This window comes from Calidris pugnax, unplaced genomic scaffold, assembly GCF_001431845.1.
Source record: "Calidris pugnax isolate Ruff unplaced genomic scaffold, ASM143184v1 scaffold24, whole genome shotgun sequence".
NCBI lineage: Eukaryota > Metazoa > Chordata > Aves > Charadriiformes > Scolopacidae > Calidris > Calidris pugnax.
In genome coordinates, this window is record NW_015090922.1 from 14,896,970 (window position 1) to 14,922,993 (window position 26,024).

Sequence of the window (26,024 nt, forward strand, 5' to 3'; positions counted from 1 at the left end):
GATGAGTAAATTAATTCAGTTCAGATTATTGCTGTGCTGTTCAAGGCAACTTTACTTTTGACTATCAAAGTATTATTTAACAAACATTTTTTGTGAGTGACGTTATTGCAGTTGCCTGCAGATTCTGTCAGATCTTATGTGTGTGTTTGTACATGAACAGTCAGTCTCGTCGTTTCAATTCTAACTCGTTTTGCATGATGGGGTGACAGGGAAGAGAGAGACAGTGTGCAAGGCTCTTTCCACATCTCAGTAAGAAATGCCCAACAACAAAATGGTTAATAAGGTATCTGCTTTAATAAGACAATAAAAAGAGGAATATAGATGGCAAGTAACTCTTGCATCCCGTCAGATGCTGAGCAACCTGCGTTGGTGCAGCATTGGATGGAGCCTGGATGGATTTCCTCATGGCGCACTGTGCAGAGCAGCACAGATCCTGTCCTTTTGGTCATTTGAGCTATTATATAATTTCCTTACAAGAAACCAGCTGCATTTCTAAAGGGTGTTCTCATGAGAACTTCTTGCGGCGTTTTTTGATAAAGACAAGGACGTGCAGGAGATGTGATGACCAGGTAGAAGCTGCCTGCAGGCCCTTCTATTATGACCTGGCTGAATTTATTCTTCAGTCCAGGGCTCCCTGCAGCACAGCACAGGCTGTCCCTGCTGCAGTTAGTTGGATCATTAACTCCTAAATATGCAGCAATCTCTCAGTCAGTATCAATACACTCCTATGTCCATAAAGTGTAGAACAAGCAAATTGTTTTTCTTGTCTCGTGTGGAATTCATTGGAGACAGTGGGAAGGATTTCCCATCACAATATGATGTGTCAGGAGAATAGCCTGCACCAATACTTAATCATCTCATGGTTCTGATGTGTCTCACAAGCTAAGGAGATTATGCTCTAAGTCTATGCTTGAATGGAAAAATTAATTCTCCATGCTGTTGAAAAGCTGTGCTGGTGGCTGAATAACTTTGTAACCTTGTCTCTTGAATCAGTGTTGACTTTGTCTTCTGATGTGGTATACAGTGAGCTATACTTCTGCAAGATAATTTTTGGGGGAATGATGTATAAAATGGTGGTCTTGGTCATTGTTTCTTAAAACCTAAAGATCCTTGCAACTTTACACAAAGACTAGCTGTAGTTATACACTGGTTATTGTGGTGTTCTGGACAGACCCCAAGATGCATGCTTGCTGGTTTTCTCTTTTATCTCTTTCCAAAATTTATTGTTGGCTGTAGAGTATCCTCCTCATGCTGAAATACTATTACTATGTTCTGCTAATGTAATGTCATAAAAGATATGTATTCTTATACATTATTTCCTTATATCATTATGATTAATTTTTAAATGTTTATACAGTTTTTGATATTTTTTCAAGATGTCTTCAATTGTAAACCCTACAGACAGATATAATCATAGGAAAATTGATTTTTTTAAATTGTATTTTTTTTTCCAAAATCTTTAAATTTTTTTTGTTTATATTACACAAATTAATGAGATGGTATTAATTAATCAAAGGAAGCTTTAACTTCATTGTTTGCCAGTAACAGGAATCTCATAAATGAAAGCATTCAATGTGTACGGCTCTCTTGCATTAATGGCAGCTTGGTTGATGCAGGAAAGGGCCTGAGTTAATAAAGGTATAAAAAAGGCTGATCCCATCCTCCAGGTTTCCTAGTCAGCTACAAATTCCATCCATTGAGCCAAATGGAAAAAGATTCTTTGTTTGTAAAGAAAACAAAACCTCATCTCTGCCTTCTTTTAGGCATTGTGGGTAACTTAACAGAACTTTTCTACTCCATGATCCAAGTTAGGGCTATGAAATTTAAAGATTTCACTAATATAGAAAATGTTCTATAGAAATCTATTATATTATACAGTTACTTTGTAGAACTATAAAATAAATAATTTTGTAGTCATTTTGGAACATGTCTTCCTGAGGAAGTTTTGACAGATGCCTCCCAAGATGTGCAAATTTAGATTTTCATCTGGAAATACTCTTAATAGATGCAAGGCCACTGTGTAGGAGGCTGACACTGGTTTGTGATGTCCCCAGTATCTCCTTTCTGATACAGTAATCCTCCAGAGCTTTTTGTCCAAACTAATATCTTTGTTGTCTGGAAATTATTTGTAACCATTGGTCAAAATGTAGTCTGAAAAGAGCCTTAGAGTTTAAATGCTTTGCCAAGTGTGCATAGTAAAACAACATTGTTTTCCTAAAAAGGGATAAATGATGCTTACTGTGCAATTTCAAAATATTAAAATTAGTCAAAGCATTATACTGTAACCTGAACCACTCTCAGCTTTAGCGTGTGATGCATGCACAGATGGAATTGCTGACAGAATGCAACTTGACATTATCAAAATATTGTTATGCAAAAGCAGAATTTTGCTTTTTGGTTTATACGCTGAATGAAGAAAGCAGAGTTTTGTGAATGCACCCTGTCACACAAAAGGAGGCAATTATACTTGGAAAAAACATTATTATGACTACTAAAAAAGCATTGTGTATACTTTTACATGTGTTTTTTTCTTGAAAATAGCGAGTGTATTGCAATGTGTTCAAATTATTTCTGTATGTCCATTCCAATGTTTTGACCATCAGAGGGTGAACTAATTCCCTAATACTTCAGAATAGTACTATGAAATGCTGCTTAGCTGCTTGAATTGATTCTGTCAGTTTGGGGAAAAAAAAAGACAAAGCAAGCAGAATAAAATGCAACCTGTGTGGTTTTGAAGCAGCTTGGAGTAATTAATATGCAAGAACTATCTAGAGATAAAACCCCAAACCCCATACTCCCTCTTGTGGTTAACCTCAAAGAATATGGGAAAAATATATATACACATGCATATACCTATACACATATATATATATATATAAAGTATTATCTGTACTTACAGGGGAAAAAAAAAATCTTGTTTTTTTTTTTAAAAAAACCCGAACTTGTAACTTTTAAAAAAGTTCTAATTTTCTTGTTGTAAATTGTCTCAGAATATCTAATTAATCCTGAAAAGGACATCTCGTTCATCCTTAGAATTAACGTACTTCAGTTTTAACAGAGTCTTTACTCTGGGGATTTTCCAAATTTCCAAATCTAGTGATGCAACTACTTGGCTTCCATGTTGGATACTATAGAATATCCCAAATGAGGAGACACTAATGGCTACTCAGTAAAGCCAATAAAATTTACCTCTCAGTAACCTCATTGAAAGAAAAAAATCTCATGCAAAAGGGCTATCTAGAGCAGTGAAAAGGAGTTTCGGCAACATTTGGTAGCTCTCCTGGAGCTTTTGCCATATCCTTGCTACTTCCATGTCACTTCCTTTTTTTTTGAACTTTAAGGCTTAAAGAAGTACAACTAAGAATTTCTAACCTCACTGGAAATTAAAAAAAAAAAAATCATTCTGTTTGCTTGCTTCTAATTAAAGAAAGGGGTCATTTACATTTGTAGTTATTTCCCTTTTCATTCTTTTCAAATAGTAATAATCTTGACAAATGCAAAGTTATTACAAACTTGTTGGCTACAGATGTGTTGTTTCTAAGATGTTCCATGCTTATTTGTTCATCAAGATTATCGTATGCTTTATTTATCATTTGTACTTAAATATCTGTGGTGATGGCAAACAAACCCTTACTTGTTGTTTGTGCCAATTCATCTAATCGTTTACTCTTGAAATTTTACTATATCTCATTAAAAAAAATTCCCAAAGCTTTCTCTGGTATAGATTTTAAATATTCCTATTCTATGTGGAGGTTTGTAATAAAGGAATAAAAAAGCAGGTGACAGTAAAACAAATAATAATTCAGCGCTTCCTTTAATGCGCATGGTTTACTCTTCACAGTTTTGGTTCTTTTATTATGATAGGGTTTTGGATTTTAGATGTCACCTTTTAGGCACAATCAAAATGAAGGTATAGAACATTACAACAATTCTAATTTTCATTTTGTTGTTTGGTTGGCTTTTTTCCATGTAGAAAAGTGACAATAATGGAAGACTCTGATCAGAACATTCATCTGAAAAACTTGTCTCTTCAGCAAGCAACCAATGAAGAGGAAGCCTTAAACCTGCTCTTCTTGGGAGACACCAATAGAATGATCGCTGAGGTGGGAATTGCTGGTACAAATCTTTCTTAACACTATCAGAGTTAAAATTATCATAAACATAAGATGTATACTTTGGAAGTCCTTGGACATAAATGAGTAAATGTCTTCTTTCTGAGTGTATTTCCACAGTGAAATTAAATAAGCATTTCTCTGATTATAGCTTTGATTTTGCAAAGTGCTTTCTGTTTTTCCTTAGTGAATGTGATTGGTGGTTGTTGATGTCATAACTTACTGCAATTAAAATAAGTAGGAAAAAAAACTTTGCTCATAAACCATAGACTGACTATTAAATGTGGCATGTATCAACATACATGCACATCTAAAGATTAGAAAACATGGCCTTACAATGCATTATCAGATACTCCCACAGAAGTTCTGAATTACCTTTGAAGTAGTTACAGTAAGATTTAGCAGTCCTCTCTTCTTTTTTTTTCTTCTTTTTGCCTAAACGTGGTGTTACGTGTTAAGAAAAAATGTCAAAAGGTAGTGCAGAGCACATTAAAAATAAAATACTTGCCAATATGCAAAGACAAGAGTATTTTTACTGCTTCTGAAAAATTCAAATCAAGTGTTTCCATATCCAGTTAATAGAATCTGTAGGGTTGGGTTTTTCTTTCTTATCTTCATGCTTGGAAATGGAATGTAAATATAAAACGTGTGTTGTATAATGTAAGCACTGTTGATGTGTCTTTACCACAACACAGCTAATTCTGTTTTAGAAATTTGTGGAGTTTCATCCTCTGTCTGACCAAAAAGATATATAATAAATCGATGAGGAGAGAGATAGTTAAAGTATATGAAATATTCAAGTAGCTCTGTTCCTGCTGGCTGACCACATACACTTGGGCACAGAAGAAGCAGTGTTTGAATACAAAATACAAATAGGCAAAAATCTGATTTCTTCTCTCTTTCTCAAGAGAGACTATTTCAGCAGTGACATTTTGAGAGGTAGAAAGACATTAAGGAAAGAGATAATCAAGCTTTACTTAAGGTATATTAGTAAACAGGAATATTGAGGCAAGGAACCATTGATGATATGCTATTCCATTCCAAATGGAAAAATTATACAATTTAGGGCAAAACAACTTGAAAAAGCGTAATAGAGAAAAAGATAGCATTGCGTTCAGAAGCCTGAAAAGCTGTCATGACAGTTCGTAATGAAAAACAGAAAAAGAAAGTTCATTGCATGGAGAAAGATCTTCAGGAACTCTCTGATCAGTTTAGAGGAGCTGTTTATGAAAATGAGGCAGAATTTGAAGAATGGTGTCATAAATCAGCAATTGTAAAGGACAATTGTGTTACATATTTGGAAAATGTTAAGAGAAAATATATCCCAAACACTGACAGTCATGAACAAATAGCACGGCTAATGAAGATGGTAAGTCATTAGAGGTCAAAATGAAGTAATGCTCAATAAAACTAAAAGAATATTCTTAATGGGTCAGACCAAAGATTTGTCTGCTCCAGTTTCCTGTTTTAACAATGGCCAATAGCAAATATATAGAGAAAAGTTAAAGATAAACCAAGTAAATAATGATACATTTAAAAAAAAAATCCTCTAATCTTAATTAGTTTGTGTTTCAGACTATTTAAAGCTAATAACTTTTGTTGTGGTTTTATTTTACATGAATTTGCCCAGATGCTTTTTTTAACCTCAGTAAATTTTTATCATGAAATCTGGTGTTAGACGAAGTTCCATGACTTAACTGTGGTGTATGAAGAAAAATCTCCTTTATCTTATTTTTAATCTACAAGTTGGTAATTTTATTTGGATCATGCTAGTACTTGCCAGAAAACATAAGAATAAACATGAGAATGTGTAGGACCTGAGTAGCAGAGAATTTACTAATCTGAGTGGCTTGGGTTAGCAAATGGTTTTTTTTTTGTTTTATAAGTACTATAAAATTATTGTTTCATTGGTCTTCAATGAAGAGTACTTAAAAGAAAAAAATGCAGAGAATACTTGCTTGGAATAACTGCCACACATTGCAGCAATATTTACCTTACTTAGTTGGAATGTTAGTAAGATTCCAAAAAACTTCATTGTAGAAGTTTTATTTATGTAGTTATCTCACACATTGTTCCTTTGCAATTGCAGCAGGTACATTGCAGTACAGTTCATTGAGCAAACTGAGTGCTGCTTCCTCTCAACCATTAGAGAATTTGTCAGCCATTATCAATTGGCATTTTTGGCTTTAGGTCACTGTGGTACTTCATATGATGACTTAACAGAATGAGAAAATGGTGTTTGTTCAGAGATGAGGGATCATTTGCAGAGGTCTAGGGAAGAGGATTTATGGCATCAACCTTAACTTCTCCAGAGATCCATATTTTTAAACCTTGATTGAATTATGATAACACTTCCTGACTCAAAAAAAAAAAAAAAAAAAAAAAAACGGAGTGGAAATTGTCAGAAGGGCAGAGAAGGTTGCTAGGTTTTTAATCCTCCTGAATAAAAAAAAAAAAAAAAAAAAAAAGATTAAGACGCTATTTAAGTAAACTTTAAAAGACACAAGATTAATAAACCTAACTAGAAAAGAAAGTAAAAGAAAAACTATGCTTGATTAATTTTTTTTAATGATGAGGAGTTTAGGTGTGGAAAAGCTAAGATGACTGTCGTGGATCACACAGAAAATTTGGGACAGAACTGCAGCATCTAAAATTGCAATTTAATCCTTTACTCCCAAGATAACCTGTTTTTGAAGAGTTGCAGGACCATTTAATGATTCTGAATGACAATTTAATTTCTGCAGTGCCTCTGCCTCTCTAACTTGTGACTTGAGGGCTGTGTTTTGCTCTCAACACTGACTGTGCTAAAAAGAGAGTTATCATAATATTAAGTAGTCTATAAGCCACATTCGGTCATTCGTCAGAACCAAAGGGAATAACTGAATACTTCTTTCCCACACATGACTATATAGGTCCTTTCAGAAGGAAAAAAAGGGGAAGCTAATCTAATTTGTGCAGGATTGGTTTTTAGGTCAATATAGGACCAATCCTTTCCTGTAGTTTTGACATGTAGTACAAGTTGTGGAAATGGTAAGATGGGAGACATCTGTGCACAAACACTTCACATGTAAAAATCCAAATAGGAGGTTTTTGTCTCTTACATTTTGGCAGGGAGAAATGGGCAGAGAACAAACCCCCAAAACTGTTTCTTTTGTTGGAAGCTCTTCCAACTGGAAGGACTATTTGTTTTCCCATAAAACACAGGTTCTTGTGACATTTGAAGGCATAAGTATCTCAGCAACAGGTTATTAACCAAAAAAAGGAAATCTGAATTTATTTTTTTTGTATTTTGACTTTTTAAGGCAACTTTGATTTTGATATTTCAAATAAATGTAAACAAAGGATTCCAAAATCTAATTTGCACATACAGCACAGGTGGTAGCAGCTGCATCTAAAAGAGCTCATGTACAGAAATAAGTGTTTGGCCTTTTAGGTGGTGTTCACAAACCATTTTATTTTGGTAGATATGCTATTAATATGTCTTCAGCTGAAGTGGTCTTTTCTAAGTTCTTATGATAGGAATCTCATGTGATCGTGTCCTTTGAAATACTGTGCCTAAACCTCTGTGACGTAGAGAATTAGTACTTTTTTTAGTATTTGCCTTAAAATACCAGAGTAAGGTAGACCCAGTAGTCTCCCAAGGGCATGCATCAATTTAAAAACTGTAAAATCTTTATGTGAAATTGATATGTCTGAACACTGCAGTTGCATGTATATTCAACATTTGTTTTTTGTCTAATGAAAAATTACTTCATTTTAATGAGGAAGGAAATGTTTTAGTGCATAGTTTTTTATCTGTAATACTCCATTGTTAAAATTTGGAAGACAGTGCTTACTACATATATGTATGATTATTCCATCATTTATAATGTTTGAAGTACACATGGGGCGAGCAGTAAGCTTTTGGCAATGTTTAAATATGTTGATTTCAAGAAAGAATGAAACTTTTAAACGTTTAAAGCTAGTTGTGGGGACTGACTTGTGACCTCTGAATTGGACTAATTCCCTTTGTATTTATTTTTATTGTCCGTTCGTATTCTCTTGAATATATTTAGAAAGCCACTTAGATGAAATATGAAAAATAAGACTTGAATGTGTGAACATATGAGATTAAGTGACACTTTTGCCAAGAAGGCATATTATCCATGTTAGAACTGCATTCCAGAATGGATTGCAGCTTTCTGCTTTCCTAGGTTCCTTATTGGTGGCAATTGTTAATTTATTTCCACTCTGACAAACTTGTTCTGTAGTATCATTAGTACCAAATGGCATCATCATTTCAGCACAGACGCTTTCATTTCTGTGTGTGGTAAAACGGTCACCGATCATACATACTGCTTTGAATAGTCCTTAAAGTGCTTTGGGATTTATAGGGATAAAAGACACTGTGTAACTTAAAGTTTAATAATATCCTCCCCAGGGATTATTAATTACTTCAGAAGTTGCCTATTACCATGGTCTAACTGTGAAACTGTACTTGCAGTAAATATGGAAAGGTAAAATATTGCTTTTAAAAATCAAGGAAGTGTCAAATTGCATTTATAGAATCATAGAATCATGGAATTTTCTAGGTTAGAAGGGACCTTTAAGATCATCTTATTCTGATCCTTAAGATCATCTTATTCTGATCCTTATATTTTCATAGCAATAAATTTTCAATTTCAACTGTGTCAAGTGTACCTAAGTACACCTGAAGAGCCCCTTCACTTGTACCATATTAATCAGAAAGGAAACTAAAGATATATTAATATCTCACTCATATACCAGATGCAAAGACAGGAACCTCCTATTCTTAAACTTACACACCTTTCCATATAGCATGGTCCTGTTGGAACTGGTGGAGTTTATATTAACTAGACAAATACAGCCACTGTTTTTCAATGAAGAATCTCTGCTCCTTCAGCCTTGTAGAGAGTTATTATGTTCTGTGCTATAAACACTGTGAAAACACCAGAATATTCTAAGGGTTAATTTCAACCAGTGAAACAGTGTTAAACTGTTATCATTGTTGTTACCATTCTTGGATGCAGCAGCTCTTTTTACATACTCCGAGTTTGGAAAGGAATAAAGCTGCCAGAACTTCTTCCTAGAAGTATCTGTCTGACTGTAGCTTGAGAACAGAGAAAATCAGTCTGATATCCACGTTGGATGCTACCATGCTTTTCTCTTTTCCCTTTTACCTTGCACTTCTTCAAAATGTTCAAAAATGAAAAAGCCTTGAGGAAAAAGAAATTCTCCTTAAAACAAAATTTTGTACTTTTTCACTGAGACATTCTCTCAAAAAAATGGGAGCATTCAGAATCAACCTTTCTTCATTTATGCTTTGGGTAGTCACTAATTCATTCGTACAGGAAAATCATGTTCTTGTGATGTCTAAATATTTTGATTCAAAGAAGAAAATATTCCACTGGAGCTGTATAAACTGCCAAGTGGAGATGGTTTGCAATATGGGCTGAACAACTGCATTTATCACCTGTGAAATCTTTTTATACTAGTTTTCTTGAACTCTTTTCTGTATTTTCTCTGTCTGCGCATATTTGGCAGCCATAATCAACACATTCTTCTTCCAGATAGTAGCAGCTTCTGTTGGTTTAAACAGCCTTTCACTTGTTTTTCTCCTATTTAAGAAACTTTCTCCATCTTAGGTCCTTAATTATTAAGAGCTCTATTTAGGCCAGTAGCATCCTGTTTCTGGCTATTCTTCTTAGTGAAAACAACATTTATAATAACAGCTGCAACAAATAAAGGATTTGGGAAATACATAAATTTTTGTACAGGCAAGTATTCCTGCAGTGTTTTGTTGATTTAGGGTAGATAACAATTAGATTAAGATGGATAACTTAGGTTCCAGAAAGATTTTTGGACCCTTCATGAGCCTGCATGCCTTGACAGAAACACCCAAATCAGATGCTTCTTGCAATATGGCCATGCTGCAGGTTCTTGTTTAAGTAGAAACCACCTTACAGCTGTTGTATCAATAGATGTAATTGTTTAAGTCATAGAACCATAGAGTAATATGGGGTTGGAAGGGACCTCTGGAGATCATCTAGTCCAAGCTCCCGCCGGAACAGGTGTACCTAGAGCACGTTGCACAGGAACTTGTCCAGGTGGGGTTTGAATGTCTCCAGAGAAGGAGATTCCACCACCTCTCTGGGCAGCCTGTTCCAGTGCTCTACCACTCTCACAGTAAAGAAGTTCCTCATGTTTAGGTGGAACTCCTTATACTCAGGTTTGTGCCCATTTCCTCTTGTCCTGTCACTGGGCACCACTGACAGTCATGAAGTCATGAAGCTTCTATACAGTTTATTTACTTTCAGCAAGCAGAGGTATATCCTGGTCCTGTAAATAAAGGAAACTGGCTTGTATGGCTTGATATATCTCCTGTTATATATTTTTCCAACATCAAACAAAAACCTAATGCTTTACCAAAACATAATCTGAAAAGATACGTTATTGAATTCCTCTTTTACCATGCCACAAATGGGCATCAACAGATAACCTGGCATTAATTCCTTTGTAGTGCTCGTGTGATATCACAAAGCATCTAGAGTCTGTGCATGTGGTTTATGATGTCACAGAATTCCTGGAAAAAATTATTTCTTTGTAAGTAACTGCAGCTCATCAATTGTTCTATATATAACCTTCACAATAGCAACCATCTGCTGAGAGCCAGGCCACTCCCCTCGTTCTTTTTTCCTTCATCACATCAAATTAGCGTGAGGATGATTTCATAAACATATGGTTTGAATACTACTACCAAAGCCAAAATGAACTCTGAAAGCTACTAAAGGAACCTTTTAGTAGGCTCTGACACACTGCCCAGAAAAATTTGTTTGTTTGTTTTCAGTTTTCAAACTTTCTGAACAGCTGAATGGTGATATTTAGAAGTTGCATATGTAAAATATAAAATAAAACAAGACAAAGCAACAAAAAACCTAACCAAAAAACCCACCCCCACAAAAAAAGACTTATTTTTGGACTGAAGATGCTGACAAGTTGTCACTTCTTTTGCTATGTGCTTTGTGTCTACTTGTGTGGTATAAGTAGCAAAGTGTGGGGGATTATGACTGCAATTAATATTTCATGATCACATCTCATTTAACAGTTTAAATTTTTATTGCTTTCTGCTTCCTGCAATAGTTTTAATAGAGCTTTCTATCTATGAGCACAGAAAGTGGAGATCAAATCCCATTGTGAAAAGGAGTGTTGGTGTACTGATTAAAGCATGGCTCTACTCTGAAAAGGGACTTCATAAAAATAGCAGTTTAGGATTCTAGCCAATGACTTTCAAATCAGCTTTGCTCATTTTACATGAAAAAACAGAAGTTGTGGAGAGAAAAGCAGTGGAATTTCCAATGCCCAGACTAGCAGAATCTGCTTGGAACATGGGAAACTGAGTTGTGGGTAGTGTATTGCTATAGACAACAAAGATCTAATAGGCCAAGTGCTGTCCTGAGCTTTTGGAACTCAGAATCCTGAAATGATGTTCTTTTACGCATTTTTTTTTTTTTTTGCCTCTGTTGCGGTTAAACATGTGTGACTAAAGGCACATTTTGAAATGCATCAGGTTTTGCTGTGTAGTGAAACTTAAGTTTGCTTAAGAGTGCTTATTCTGAAGTGTGCTGATTTTCTGCTTCTTGCATAGCAACCTTTACTTTGTGCTTTCCCAGCCAGACCTGTATTGAGTTTTGATCTAGCTTAACCTTGTCTGCAGAATACTGTGACCGATGCCACGACTGTAGTGTAAAATGTCCTCAGGTGTCAATTCTGCTGAGGAGAGTGTCCTTAAATATTAATTCTGTTGTGGATTTTGAGCTGGAAAAATAAAATATCCTGTCGTGCTTCACAGAGACCAAGTAGTAAAATCATAGCTCTCCTAATAAAATAAGTGAAGCTGGCTCTGATTATCCATGGAATCAGAATTACTGAATAAAATACATTTTAACAGCATATAACTTTTTCTTAGTATAACTGCATTTTAAATATGTTTGGGAGTATTTTCTTGCTTTTCAAAGCTTGACAGGCCTATATCTTTCCCTGAGCCTGTTCACTTCCATTCCAGTGCTACAATTCCCTGCCCCTTCGTTTGTTCTGCGTTGCCTCTGAAGACAGTGTGTCATGAGACTGCGCCCTGATGCTCTGCTGCTCATTTCCCAGGATTGAGAAATGATCCTTAGAGACCTGGCAGTTAAGCAGAGCCAGTGGCTTGCCTACATTATTCCAAAACTTCTCATCTGTATAAACTAATGATCAAAACTCTTCTCCCTCCCCTTCTGAGCTTGGCTTTATTAGGTAGAGCAGCCCCAAATAAAATAGTGCTAAGGCTGTAATTTCATTACAGATTTTTCACCAACAGCGACAGGCATACGTTATTCCTGCACACCACCTACTTGTTCACACGCTGCATGCTGCCATTTTCAATTATTCTGGCGGAACTGCTTTCTACAGCTGCACTGTGACTGAGTCAGGAAAGTGATCCAGGTTAAATATCTATGGTTTGCAGACTTTTCCTTTATTTTTTTTATTCCTTTGAGCTGGGTCAGTTCCAAAATACAGTTCAGTTGTGCTGGCATTATTAAGGCTGGAAAAAAATACTGGGAAATTGAAGGGAACACAATTCAATCAAGAGGTATAACTGTTCGTATTATTCCTGGTAAAGGAGTATTCAGCATGCAGTCTTTCTGTTGAGAGCCATCCTTCCTGGATTAACAAAACCTTCAATGCCCGCAACACGCAGGCTATTTTAACATCTAGAATGTTTCATACCCAAACAGAATTTGGGGGAAATAAAAAAAGGCAATATGTTGGTATATCTAGTCCATAGGATATGCATAGATAAATAATGACTCTAGAATAATAGAGGAATAAAGAATAGGCAAGAGATTAATGTATATAACTTCACAGGATTTTTCTTATTCTTCTTTTTAAACAGCTATAAATAAGATTTAGTTGCCAACTCAATATTTATTTATTAATTTCACTATCTTATTTTTCTGCAAGTCAAGTATTTGTGCCCTAATAACATACTTGTAATAGTTTATAAATAAAAATACTATTTGTATGATGAACCTTTAATCTCCATATATATTCTAAAGCTTACTAACATGAGGATAACAAGGAATTGTTTTAGTTTTAAGTTTCTAACAACCCCTTGATATAACTAAACAAAATAGGCTTTAGATGCTTAAAGATTTTTTTTATATGTTTTATATGAAAAGAAAACTGCATGTGTGATGGCATATGGTCATTTGAAATCTAAAATTAAATATCAGAAAGATATTTAACACTTTCTGTTCTGCAACACCAGTAAAGTTATACTAAAGCTGAGCACCTCTAAAAATTGACCAAGAATTTCCATCCTTCCAGCTAAGGAAGTATGGCAGTAGCTATTTCTAATAAATATATTTAAAGCCAAATCTTTAATGATAAGTCTGTCATGACATATAAAATTTTGTTGCTGATTTATGACGTTAATTTTTTTCATTAAAGTAATAAAACTGTGAAAGTCTAAAGCCTTATAGGAAGCTCTAGTCTTAGTTACACTGGTAGCTATCTGGCAAATAATAAAAAAAAAATATTAAAAATGGGCTTACCATTGGGGAAACTGATAAACTCTTGAAGATCAGGAATTAGTAAGTTTCCTCCTGATCAAGGTGCCCTTTTCTGGCAGCATTCTTCAGCACAGTAAGGCCAGCTGCTTTGCTGATATACTCACTGTAGGAGTATCTTAGAACAAGGATAATTGCTTACTTGCTTGCAGTACCTGTCCAGATTTCCAAGTTATCCAAGTATTTGGCCAGAATGTGAGTGCCAAGTAAAATCCTTTGGGTTCTTCTTGTGTATTTGTTACAGGTGTAATAGCTGAAAGATTGGATAGGTGATTTTGATTTCCAGATTTTTGAGCTACAAAAAGCTAAATTTATTTATTAAATGAACATTGAGGATTCTTTCTTTCTTGTCATTGTAGACACCAATGAATCAAGCTTCAACCCGATCTCACTGCATTTTCACTATTCACATCTCCAGCAAGGAACCTGGATCTGCAACTATCCGACGCTCCAAGTTACACTTAGTAGACCTTGCTGGATCAGAGCGTGTTGCAAAGACTGGAGTTGGAGGTCACTTATTGACAGAAGCCAAATATATCAACCTATCGCTACATTATTTGGAACAGGTAAAATTGGAATAGCGTGAAACATTTCTCCCTTTACTACATTCCTGTTTAGCAATGTGCAGTGTTTTGGAAATCTTGCTTCCAATAGTCAGTATTTGGACTGTGTGTTTATTGTGTTTTTTTAAAATGTTTGAGTTGGTAGCTCTTGATTTGAAATACAATATTTTAACTTAGGAAAAGCTTAACAATTAAACAGTAAAGTTATAGTAGCTATATAGTGTTTCAAAAATAATTTTTTTGTCTCATTTGGATCACTAAAGATATTTACAGGATTAGAGCTGCATTTCTGCTGTATTTCTTTGTGATTAGCACCCCCTTCCACAGCTGGGGTCAGGCGATATCACTCAAGAATTGTTGACATGAAGTGATTGATTTTCAATTGGTTCAAGCATTATAATATCATACACTATTAGGTTTTTCTCTCATTTGTTGTTATATTCCTCTAACAATGTGAATCTTTGATCTCTTTGAGACAGGTGTTACCTGTTATTGTTATTGTTGCGTTATTGTTGCTGTTGTTGTTATTATTATTATTATTACTTTTTAAATTATTTTTCCTCCACTGATCTGATACAATTTTCTCTTCAAGACTAGAAAAACAAGGTGTTGCATCTTAGGATCTTCATAATTTCTGTGAATGTGTTAAGTGTGATGGTGAAGGTTGTTCAAACTCACTAATACCTACTTTTCTAATATCTCTTCTTTCCACCAGGTTTATAGGCATTGTCTGTATTCCACAGCATTCCTTACTTTCACATGTTTCTCTTCAGCTTAGTATTTGTGGCATTACTAAAAGACATTTATGCTTATTTATAAATGCTTGCTACACTTTGTCTCCCTGATCTGTTGTGGTGCTTTGTATTCTAATGCTGTATAACTCCAAGCAAGGGTAAGAAACACTTGGTAATCAATGACATCTGGTTTCTGGATGCTGTGCTATTAAGTTGCAATCAGTAAAGATTTCGAGACTTCACACCTGTAAGAGAAATTAAGTTCTTCTAAGTTTGAATACATAATACTGTTTTCACAGTACAATAAACACTGTTCCTGTTGCTTTTATATCAGAAAATGGCAGGTCTGTGAGGCTGTCGTTTAGTGAGAGAAATGAGGGTGGGAGGGAGAAGAAAAACGCTTAACTCTGAAATTCAGGTTTGACCCTTTTAATTTATACTCCAGTATATGTGTTATTTAGTAAAAGTTACAGTTGGGGAAATCCATTAAAACAGAAAATTTTTGAAAATTCTTTATATTTAAGATTTGGAAATATAACTGATTGTCCTGCTTACTGTTAATAGAAATAGTATTTTTCTTTTTTGTGTGTATGTTTTTCTGTTAACAAGAACAGATATCTTAGATTGCATTTAATCTACAGTGAGAGATATTTCATCTGTCAAAAGAAGCTTAAGGCACAGCAGGTGGCAGTCAGTCATTTACTATTACACTGAATTTTTTTTCATACCCCCCAATTTGTTTAAATTTTACCTTGAAGTAAAGTCTGTATTTCAGTTGTACTCACGGGAGGTGATACAGGTAAGTGATTCTAAACTGGACTCCTTCGGAATCCTAGAAATTGTGCTCAGGATCCTTCTATATGATTTTTATGTATTTGTAAAGCAACATTGCTTGAGCGTATGTGAGGTTGAATTTAATAATCTTTGTAGTGAGTCTTGAGAGATTCAGGTTTGAAGTGCTGTAGAAGCATAAAATACTAATATTTTGTCATGCAACTTTTAACTCCAATTTTAGAATTAATACAGTTGTCGATAAGCATGTTGGGTTCTGTCTGTAATAAATTGATGTTACAAATGAATAGCAATACATCCATGTGATTTGACACTATAGTAGAATTAGAACTACATATATTGCCCCAAAATAATAGACTATAACGTTCCTGCTGCTTTGATGAATAAGCCTGTTAACTGTCGTTTAACACGTGCTCCATCTAGGGAATGCCGAAAAATTTTATTGGTTAGTGGATGATTTTACCAAAGGGACTTAAAGCCATCACCTGTGTTATGTGACTCTGCCACATGACAGTACAGTGGCTTCTGCATCATGAGAGCTGGTCACACAGCTTTTCAGTGCCAAGGTGGGATGGTTCAAATTCTACCCAGGCTACAGACTTCCTGCATGGACTTCATTAAAAATTAACTTCCCTGTAACACAGTTCCCATTTTTAATGGAAATAACATATCTTCCCTCTGGCTTTTTTCTCATATTTTCTATTCAGATTGTAGTCTCTGTGTGTCAGAGACTGAGAATATGCTTATTAATATATACTCTACACTACTGTGAGGTTTCCATGCAATATTTTAAACCAACAGAGGTATCCCCATCCCTGGAGCTATTTAAAAGACGTGTAGACATGGTGTTGAGGGACATGGTTTAGTGGTGGTTTTGGCAGTGTAAGGTTAATGGTTGGACTTGATGATCTTAAAGGTCTCTTCCAAATTAGACGGTTCTATGATTCTATAACATATTTCCATCTAACAAGTTGTAATATATGAGATTTTAAAACCTTGATCCAGGAATGGGTTTCCAGATTCCTTTACAAGACAGTAATTTTTGTATTATGTATTTGTGCCTCTCAAGGCTGCCAGTGTAAGATTTATAGTAATGAGAAATTTTAACTTTCTGAAGAACATTAAGAGAAAGTAATGCCAACTAAAATGTTGCTACTAAATTTTCTAAAATGACAATTTTCTGAAGTGCAGCATAAACATAATATATGGTGGTGTGTAACTTAAAGGAAAAATCAGTCCTAATCATATGGGATAGCTTGCACAACTCATATAGCTAAAGTTTGTCAGTACAGTGGTTGGCCAGATATCAGTTCAAATCTTTTATATCACAATAGATCATGGGGTACTCTAGCTTTTTATTTAATAATAATTAGTTCCCATAGTGTAAACAGCTGAGAAAGGATACTGAGAATAGTAGGTGTACCATTTCCTTTTTGGCCAAGGCATATATATTCTAAACTGAATTATTTCTTTCCAGCAGTACATTGTAATCATGCACCCTTTTATTTGTGTATGTACTTTTCAAGACGTTTTCTTGGAAAGAAATGCATTGGCACCTCTAAGAACCATGTGCTTTAAGAATGTGTAATTTTTAAAACATGCTTCAGCAAATGTTAAGGAAGCTTTTACTTGAATACTATCCATACTTTAATTTATTATGATGCTAGAAAAAACATGAAAATTTTCAGTGAGTTAATGTGCCTTAGGAAAGTCTGGGGTTTTTAGTTTGTCGTCTTCTGTTTCCATGTTGCTGACAGGTTGTAAAGCTATCGTATGATAAAATTAAATTTATTTAGTCTTTCGGGTCCAGCTCCTACAAAGACATATAAACACACTGAAATTTACGTTGAAATTGATTCAATAAAATCAGTGGGTTTGCAGCTAACTGTGTGCAGAAGTATAGTTTAGTTGTAGCAGAAGTTTAGGTTCCTGAGCAGATTGGTTTCATTCTCTTTCTATGTCAATCATTGATACACATGTAAATTTGAAAGCCTTTTCTATTTTTACTGTTGTTTCAGGTGATAATTGCCCTTGCAGAGAAAAACCGGTCCCACATTCCTTACCGAAACTCTATGATGACCTCAGTGCTAAGAGACAGCCTGGGAGGAAACTGCATGACTACCATGATAGCAACGCTCTCTATAGACAAAAGAAACATAGATGTATGTTATTTCCATCTATTTTCAACAAAAATGTTTTCATTTCTTAAAAGATTCTGCTCTTTTGACTTTTATTACAGTTTGCAGTTCAAGTGTGTATGGTTTCATTGTCATTGCTACAAAAAAAAATTTAACTTTCTTTCCAGGAGAACAAAGACAATCAATGGAAATTGCAGTGAGATGTAGACTAATTCTTTAGGAAATGTGTTTTTCTCTTAGTAATTTCAAGTCAAGGAGCAGTTGGGAAATGACTTGTACCTAATAATGAGCTAACATTTTATTAAAACATTTACTGTTTTCCTGATGAATAAATCTTTTGAGTTATGAAAAGGCATTTCTAAGGAATCTTCCAAAGGACATACTAGTAAGATCTATAAGTAGATTATGGATTACACTGAAACCCTTGGAAGAACTTCTGTAGATGTCTGTGAAGTTGGGATTTCACTAAGTATGGTAGACAACTGGAGAGTTCATTATGGGGGACAAGGAATTGGGTGGGGTAATTTGGGATTTTTGGAAACGTTTCAAATACTTTTGTCTTCATTCACCAATTTTCTGCACTGGAATTCTAGGTATTGATGTTTTCTTCTCTTTGTTCACCAAAATATGTTGCAATGTGAATACATAGAACCCCACTTAAAGACATTTATAATCTATTTCCTGATTTTTCCATAACATCAAAAGGTTCTAATGTGAATAAGCAAGAAAAAAACTATTAAGCCTAAAATTGTTTTCTGAAATACAGTGGAAAGCATTATGCTAAAGCCATACTTCACATAGTTGAAGGCTTTTGTTGTTGTTGTTCGGACTTGTAATTATGCAAGCAGATAGCACCTGCATAAGTTTGTTAATGCATTTTTTTAGACTATGGCATAGTCATCCTTTCATATATCAATTCATCAGGTGTTATCTATCTCACATTGTGATCTAGATTTCGATTACAGGAATATTAGCCCAAGTAATTATCCAGAGTAGGCTACTGAAAGTTTTCATGCTCTTGCTTTAGTGTGTATTGTCTACCCAACAGATCTCCTTCTTCCATCCTCCCAAAAATAAACCAAAAAACCTCTACCCTGCTCCCAAAAATCTGATATGTGCAAGTAACATTAGGATAGATGTTAACTCATTTACTAAACATGAGAAAATGTCAAAATTAGGATAGCTGTACAATTTTAATTTGGACTTCTGTGAGTCATTATGCATAGTTATGTTTTGTTTGCTTTTTTGTTGGGGCTTTTCCATTGGATATACATTTCATTCACGAAGTATGCACAAGGCAGAATTACCCACCAGTATGAACTGAAGTTGTATCATAAAAGGAACTTTCTTAAGGACCTAGCTTTGTCTATTGCAATGAAGTAGAGAATTCAAAGTAGGAAAGGGAACTCTCATGAAGAGGACAAATACAATATTATCCTAGAGAACTAGATGATATTCCCACCTCTACCAAAGAGTTTGTATGCAACTTCTCACACCACCTGCATTACATTTTTAATGTTAGTTTTTCAGAGTGGTTGGAAGAAGATCATAGAATCATCTAGGTTAGAAGGGACCTTCAAGATCATCTAGTCCAACCATCAACCCAGCTCTGACAAAAAAACCAGCACTAAACCATGTCCCCCAGCACCATGTCAACCCGACTTTTGAACACCTCCAGGGTTGGTGCCTCAACCACTTCCCTGGTCAGCCCATTCCAATGCTTGATAATCCTTTCAGTGTAAAAATTTTTCCTAATATCCAACCTGAACCTCCCCTGACGCAACTTGAGGTTCTTTCCTCTAGTCCTGTCGCCTGTGACTTGGGAGACGAGACTGACCACCGCCTCCCTACACCCTCCTTTCAGGTAGTTGTAGAGAGCAATAAGGTCTCCCTCTCAGCCTCCTTTTCTCTAGACTGAACAACCCCAGCTCCCTCAGCCTCTCCTCATAAGACTTATGCTCCACATCCCTCACCAGCTTCGTTGCCCTTCTCTGGACCCACTCCAGCACCTCAATGTCTTATGTGTTGAGATGTTGAGTCTGAATTGTAGGTATGTTAATTATTATAGCTGTAACTGAACATGGATGGAAGCTGTTTTGAGCAGGTCATGGAATGATAATAATCAGAAAAAAATTTTTTTTGCTACTTTTGACTTCAGTTTCCCTTTTGTTAAGTGTGGCCGTTTCACCTACTTGAGGCAAAACAGTACTAATTGATTGATTTTTGTGAAGCTCTCAGGTACTGTAACTATAAGCCTGTGTCCTGGGTTGAAAGACACAGGACTAACTTTTCTCCTAATGCTGGGGAAAATTGCACTTCTAGAAGACTCTAGTGTCTGAATTTGTGAAAATATTTACTTTATAGCCAGCCAGTGGGATTCAAGGTTTTAGTGTTTTTGAGCCTTGCCAGGTGCAGGGACAAGGAGGAGCAAGGCCTGGGCATTTGACCCAGGCTGGTCAACAGGATTATTTCATACCATGAAAGTCACATTCAATATAAATTAGAAAAGTTTCCTGCGTAGCTCTCTCTCCCTTGATGGTGGCCGTCCAGACAACTCCTTGCCCCGGTGCCGGACCCCTGAGGCCTTCCCTTACTCCTGAAGGCATTGCGCTCGCAGTGTCCGCCATTTGCTCTCCACTGCTGAGAGTGCACAGCTTCCTACTGATATAATTGGCTGAGTATAATTCCTGTATCTTATATCAGTATCGGGATTAACACGGTTTCTTTAGTATTATTGTTAATTATTTAGTCTTAGTCTATTAAATCTATTTACATTTCAACCCTTGGGTTTCCTTGTGTTCCCCAATTCCCCTTTCTGGGTGGGGAGGGATCATCGGGTGATAGAATAGTTGTCTAAATGACAATAGATTGTTATGGGTTTTCTCAAACCATAACAGCATGGTAGAAATAAGTGATTAGGAAATTAGTAGCTGTCAGCTTTGATTACCATTCTGATTAGCTTACATATTGAACATTGAAGTCTGAATTGATTTAGCTGCTCATTAATTTAACACATGCTTCACACTGAACCGGGACAAGAGGTCTATTGGAAATGTAAATATGTGTACTGTATGTATAATTGTAGACAATAAAACTTAATTAAAATCACATTAGCTGATCATAGTAGCACAGGAGCTGTATAGCAGAGGCAAAAATAGGGTCCAACTAGGACTATGTGCAGCTGACTTAATTGTAAGGCCTCCTTTTTTGCTTCCTTTTAAAACTCTCCTTTGATTCTGCGTGTATATATTATGTCTTCTCCAATAAGCATGAGTGTCTTTCATCATGTAACCCTCATTCCGATAACACCCCTCCGAGGACGGAAAGAGACAGAAATCCTGTGTAAATAGAAGTATACGATCAATATGTTAAAATTGGTGTTTTCCTAGAAGGATTCAAAACTGCAGTTACTTCAATTCTGAAATATGGGTCTGTGAAACTAGTAAAGTTCTCTTAGGGATTATATGTAAATTCTTACATTTTAAACTCAGACTGGCACATCTCAGAAAATTTTATCATAGAGTTTATCACATATCATTGGAACTTCCGAGACTACTGCGTGGTATTCTATTTTTTGAGCCAACATGAGAACAATGGCTTGCTTTTTATTCACTAGGTAGATAAGTTCTCTAGTGGAGTCTGGCACGTTAGTATTGGCTGATCTCAGAAGAGGGAACAATACTTAGGGATCCCTGATTTCATTCTTTGTCCTGGATGAGACTACACACTGATTGTCACAGTTTCCTTCACAAACTCAGTCCTGTATCTTTTTTTCTTTTTTTTTTTTTAGCTTCCCTGGCTTTGTCCTCCCACACCCTATCTTATCTTATCTCTCTGACAGTCTTTTATCTGCTATCGTAGTTCTCCTATAATGCCTCCTTAGTTCCAAGCCTTCTGGTTTTGTTTCTCGTTTGTCCAGGACTTCGTGTCTTTTCCCAGCTTCTTTTACATATAATTCTCTAGTTCTAGGTTCACCAAAAGTTTTAGTTAATTTTTGCTTTCTCATGATTCAAAAGTTTTTACCTTCTGAAAATGCTTTAGAGCCAGCTGGGGACTCATTTGAAACACATTTGAATGGTGGATTGACTGGGTCAATAAAATACCTACTATGATTTGACAGTTCTATATGTCACTGTCACTAATATGCTAACCTAATTTCCCTTGTATAGTGTTGTTTTAGAATATGAAATGATAGATTAGTTCTGTAAAATATACAAAAAATGCAAACATAGTTTGAAGACTTCATTAGCAGTCTGTTCTACTTACCTGGTACAAGGCTAACTGAATTTTTTTCTCTTTTTCTCTTTTTTTTGTCCTTCCAGGAATCTATATCAACCTGCAGATTTGCACAACGAGTTGCTCTTATTAAGAATGAAGCAGTTCTTAATGAAGAAATTGACCCCAGATTGGTAAGAATAGTCTGGGGGCAGTTTGCTTGTTTTAAGTTTCAATAATCACTAGCAGTCAAATGCATTTTGAGGATTTTATACTGAATCATCCCATTAAATTGTTTTTAGATGAAAGTTCCTTTTTTTTCTATAAAACAACTACTTTTTTTTTTTTTACATAATTATAATTAAACGGACCCTTATAAAACCTCTAAAGGTTTTCTCAGCTCTTAAGGCATCTGAGGAGTAATGGTCCCTTTCATTGTGGTGTCTGTGTGGCTTCTCTTAAGGTGTTAGTTTCTAACACAGATAAATGGGTGTCCCTGGAACTCAAAAAAATCTGATTCCTGTCACTTGATGAAGGCATGCTACTGCACTGAAACAGTTCACTTATTAAAAGCTAAGAAACGTACAGATACAGTCCTTCCTTGAGATTGGCCCAATGAATATTTTAGCTAGGAAGAAAGAACTCTGTAAAATTACCATTAGGAAAAAAGGAGGACAAGTAAATGTGATGTGGAAATAGGATTTCCACAGTAAGGTATTAGGTTGATATTCACATTCCAAAGAGGAGCAGAGAAGCTCAGCAGAATGGATCAGGGATTTAGAAAGTACAGAGAAAGATAAAGGTAATAATCCACATAAAGAAAACAAGTGGAGTTTTTTTAATGTGCATAACAAAAAGGTACTTTATTTTTTCTTTTTAGTGTTTGATTATTCTTTCCTTTGAAAGATTTTATATGCTTCTAACTTGTTAATACCAGATCTGTTTGAAGATGTGGTGTGTAATCTTAAATTCTTCTATATTGAGGCTTTTCTTAGTTTATTTAATGTAACTTTCTGCATTACCTGGAAAATTTATTTCTTTTGTAAATATTAAGTACACGTATTAAGGATTGATTAATTCAACATAGTATCGCAGATATTGCTGGCTAGTGGATCAGCTGGGTTGCATGCTGTATATCAAAGACATTTTCTGATACGGGAAATGTTTGAGGTTACGCTGGTTATGCCAAAGCTGCATATGGGGATATAATGAAGAAAAAACTATGGCAGCGTTTCAGCGTACCCACTGTCTCTGTGACAGAGACATCAGATGGAAAATAAGTTCAGGTTAAGCTATTATATTATTCTGTTTTTATATAAACAGAAAATATTTAAAACACAGTTTTTAACTGCATAATTGTAAGTTTGAACTGTAGCTTTTCGCCTCCAAAGTATATAAAATCTCAATGAAAGATCTAATTTCAGTAGTCCTGTATGTTTTTACGATATACTAACTGCATCAACATCCTTTTTATGGCAAAAATTATTACTGTATTTCTAAATTTCTTGTGACTAATTTGTAATTACAAGTTTTATGTATTTTGCTCTCATATGGCCTTCTGATCTGGCTAGGAAATACTTTTCCCTTGAATGCTAGACCACAGAATGCTAGCTTATATAGCATAAGAAAAATTTGTTCTCTAAAAATCAAGGGATTAGATGGTTGAATATTTCACTTATTGTTACTTGACAGCAATTAACGCCTTTTAGTTACTGTTAATGATTGTGCTTTTATTTTCTCTTGTCCTGGAAGTTCAAAGGGAATAAGAGATTCTTGTCAGGGTTTCTGCTGGTGTTCTTTTTAAATTATTATTCTATTTATTTTTCTTTCCAAACAAAATTTCTAACGGTAACAGCATCACACATGTGAAAAAAAGAGCAGTCAAAAAATAAACAAATTAAAAAAAAAAAATAATTTCACTTATTGTTACTTGACAGCAATTAACATGTTTTAGTTACTGTTAATGATTGTGCTTTTATTTTCTCTTGTCCTGGAAGTTCAAAGGGAATAAGAGATTCTTGTCAGGGTTTCTGCTGGTGTTCTTTTTAAATTATTATTCTATTTATTTTTCTTTCCAAACAAAATTTCTAACGGTAACAGCATCACACATGTGAAAAAAAGAGCAGTCAAAAAATAAACAAATTAAAAAAAAAAAATAGGAACTGAACAACTGAACATGGCCACAGAAGCCTCTGATTGAGGTGGAACACATGCAGGCTCCTGAACATTTACTACATCCTGTGGAGCTATACTCCATGAGTTTGGTATGTGTCACTCTGCAGGATCGTTTAGCAAGTAAAGCAAAAGTGGACTCATGAGAGTTAGAAAACCATCCCCTCTTGTGGAAAAGGCAGGGGAACACAGGTACCTAGACTTTATATACCTCTGTGCTCATTGTGGAATTTGTTGCCCATTGTAGCTACCTAAAGTATATTCCAAGGGTGCAACCTGATTATTCAGTAAAGTGCTGGACTTAACAATTTTTTTTTCATATAATCAAATGCCATTTATTTTCAGTATTTATCATGTGTAAGTTGAACGCATGCTTTATAAATGGAGTGCATACCACCCCTTGGTAAATCTGAGTTAAGTCTGACTGTTGTGTAAACTTTATTCTCCATAATGGAGTCTTTCTGACCGTGTATCTTACTAAGAAGATGAATTTGTACCTATTGTACTTTCTTAGCAACTCAGATTCAAATTTCTCTTACTCATTACCAAAGGATTTGGTTTAAACTGAAAACCAAACTGTTGAGCCTAAATTAAACCTAAACTCCTCCTGCATTCATTTAAAAAAAGAAATGAAAATATTATGCTTCTATAGATTTTTCTTTTTCTTAATATTTGAAAATCAGTCTCTTATCCATATCCTGAAAATAGTATTTCTGTTGTTGTCAGATTGATACTATCAGTTCAGCTTTCAGCCTTTTTATACTCCAGCCCCAAATGTTATTGACTCAGTAATTGGCATAGACTACATCAGAGTGAGGCACCAGTGAGGCAGCCTAAAATCAGATTAAAATATTTGGCCTGCAATATTCTTAAGCAGTCTTGCAATATCTGTAATTAACAGTTCACCACCTTAATAGATTCTTAAATAAAATATTGTATCTTAACCTTTCATACTTTATAGTAACAAATGTGTTACCAGTAAGTTTAGAATTAATAGTATTGATAGAATACTAATAGAATAGAATTAATAATCATATGTACATTTAGAATAGCTTGATTTTTAAAGTAAAAATACACATTCAAAGTTTAGAAAGTCATGCTTAAATTTAAGCATTAAAAGAAATACAGGTGTTTGAAGAAAACATTCAGTGGAAATGTGTTATCAGTTTCAACAATCTTATTTTTATAGTGCATGCAATCAAGAATGATTCATTTTTCCTTGAAAACATTCTTCTCTTAGAAACTTATTTTGCACATGGAAACAGTGTACTTATATCCATCTAAAATATTATTGGATTCCTGATATATTTGAGACATTGTAAGGTGATGCATCATTAAAGTGATCAATCATAAAATATTCAAGAACTTGCTCATTCATGTTTTAGACTTGGGGATTTGCATATTGTCCCTGTTTTGTAGAATTTGGGCTTGGGAGGCTAATGATTTGTAAAATATGGTTTTATACAGACTTTTTTTTTCCAAAAGCATAGGCTCCAGTGCCTATGAATTTAAAATCTACTACAGTTCTCAAAGTCACTTTCTCAATCATTGCTATTCATTAATGCAGTTCAATTTCATTATGTTGATTTCTACTATTTGTACTAGGTTTTTGTTGTTAGCAGCTGGTACATCCTACATTATAGTATGCTATCATTCTGATGATTAGAATATTATGTGAAAGGAAAAGTTA

The 26,024-nt window shown here is 34.9% G+C and overlaps 1 protein-coding gene across 3 annotated transcripts in view; it reads left to right on the forward strand.

The window, feature by feature from the left end:
• Positions 1–26,024, forward strand: part of KIF6 (kinesin family member 6) — a 158,942-nt gene that overhangs the window by 25,826 nt on the left and 107,092 nt on the right. For all 3 annotated transcript variants that reach the window (XR_001412954.1, XM_014950568.1, XM_014950569.1), the window contains exons 6-9: positions 3,974–4,103; positions 14,080–14,286; positions 17,828–17,971; positions 22,270–22,356. Coding sequence is in view for 2 of the 3 variants with exons in the window: in XM_014950568.1 (XP_014806054.1) it covers positions 3,974–4,103; positions 14,080–14,286; positions 17,828–17,971; positions 22,270–22,356 (568 nt within the window). In the remaining variant the exon portion in view is untranslated. The remainder of the gene's footprint in view (positions 1–3,973; positions 4,104–14,079; positions 14,287–17,827; positions 17,972–22,269; positions 22,357–26,024) is intronic.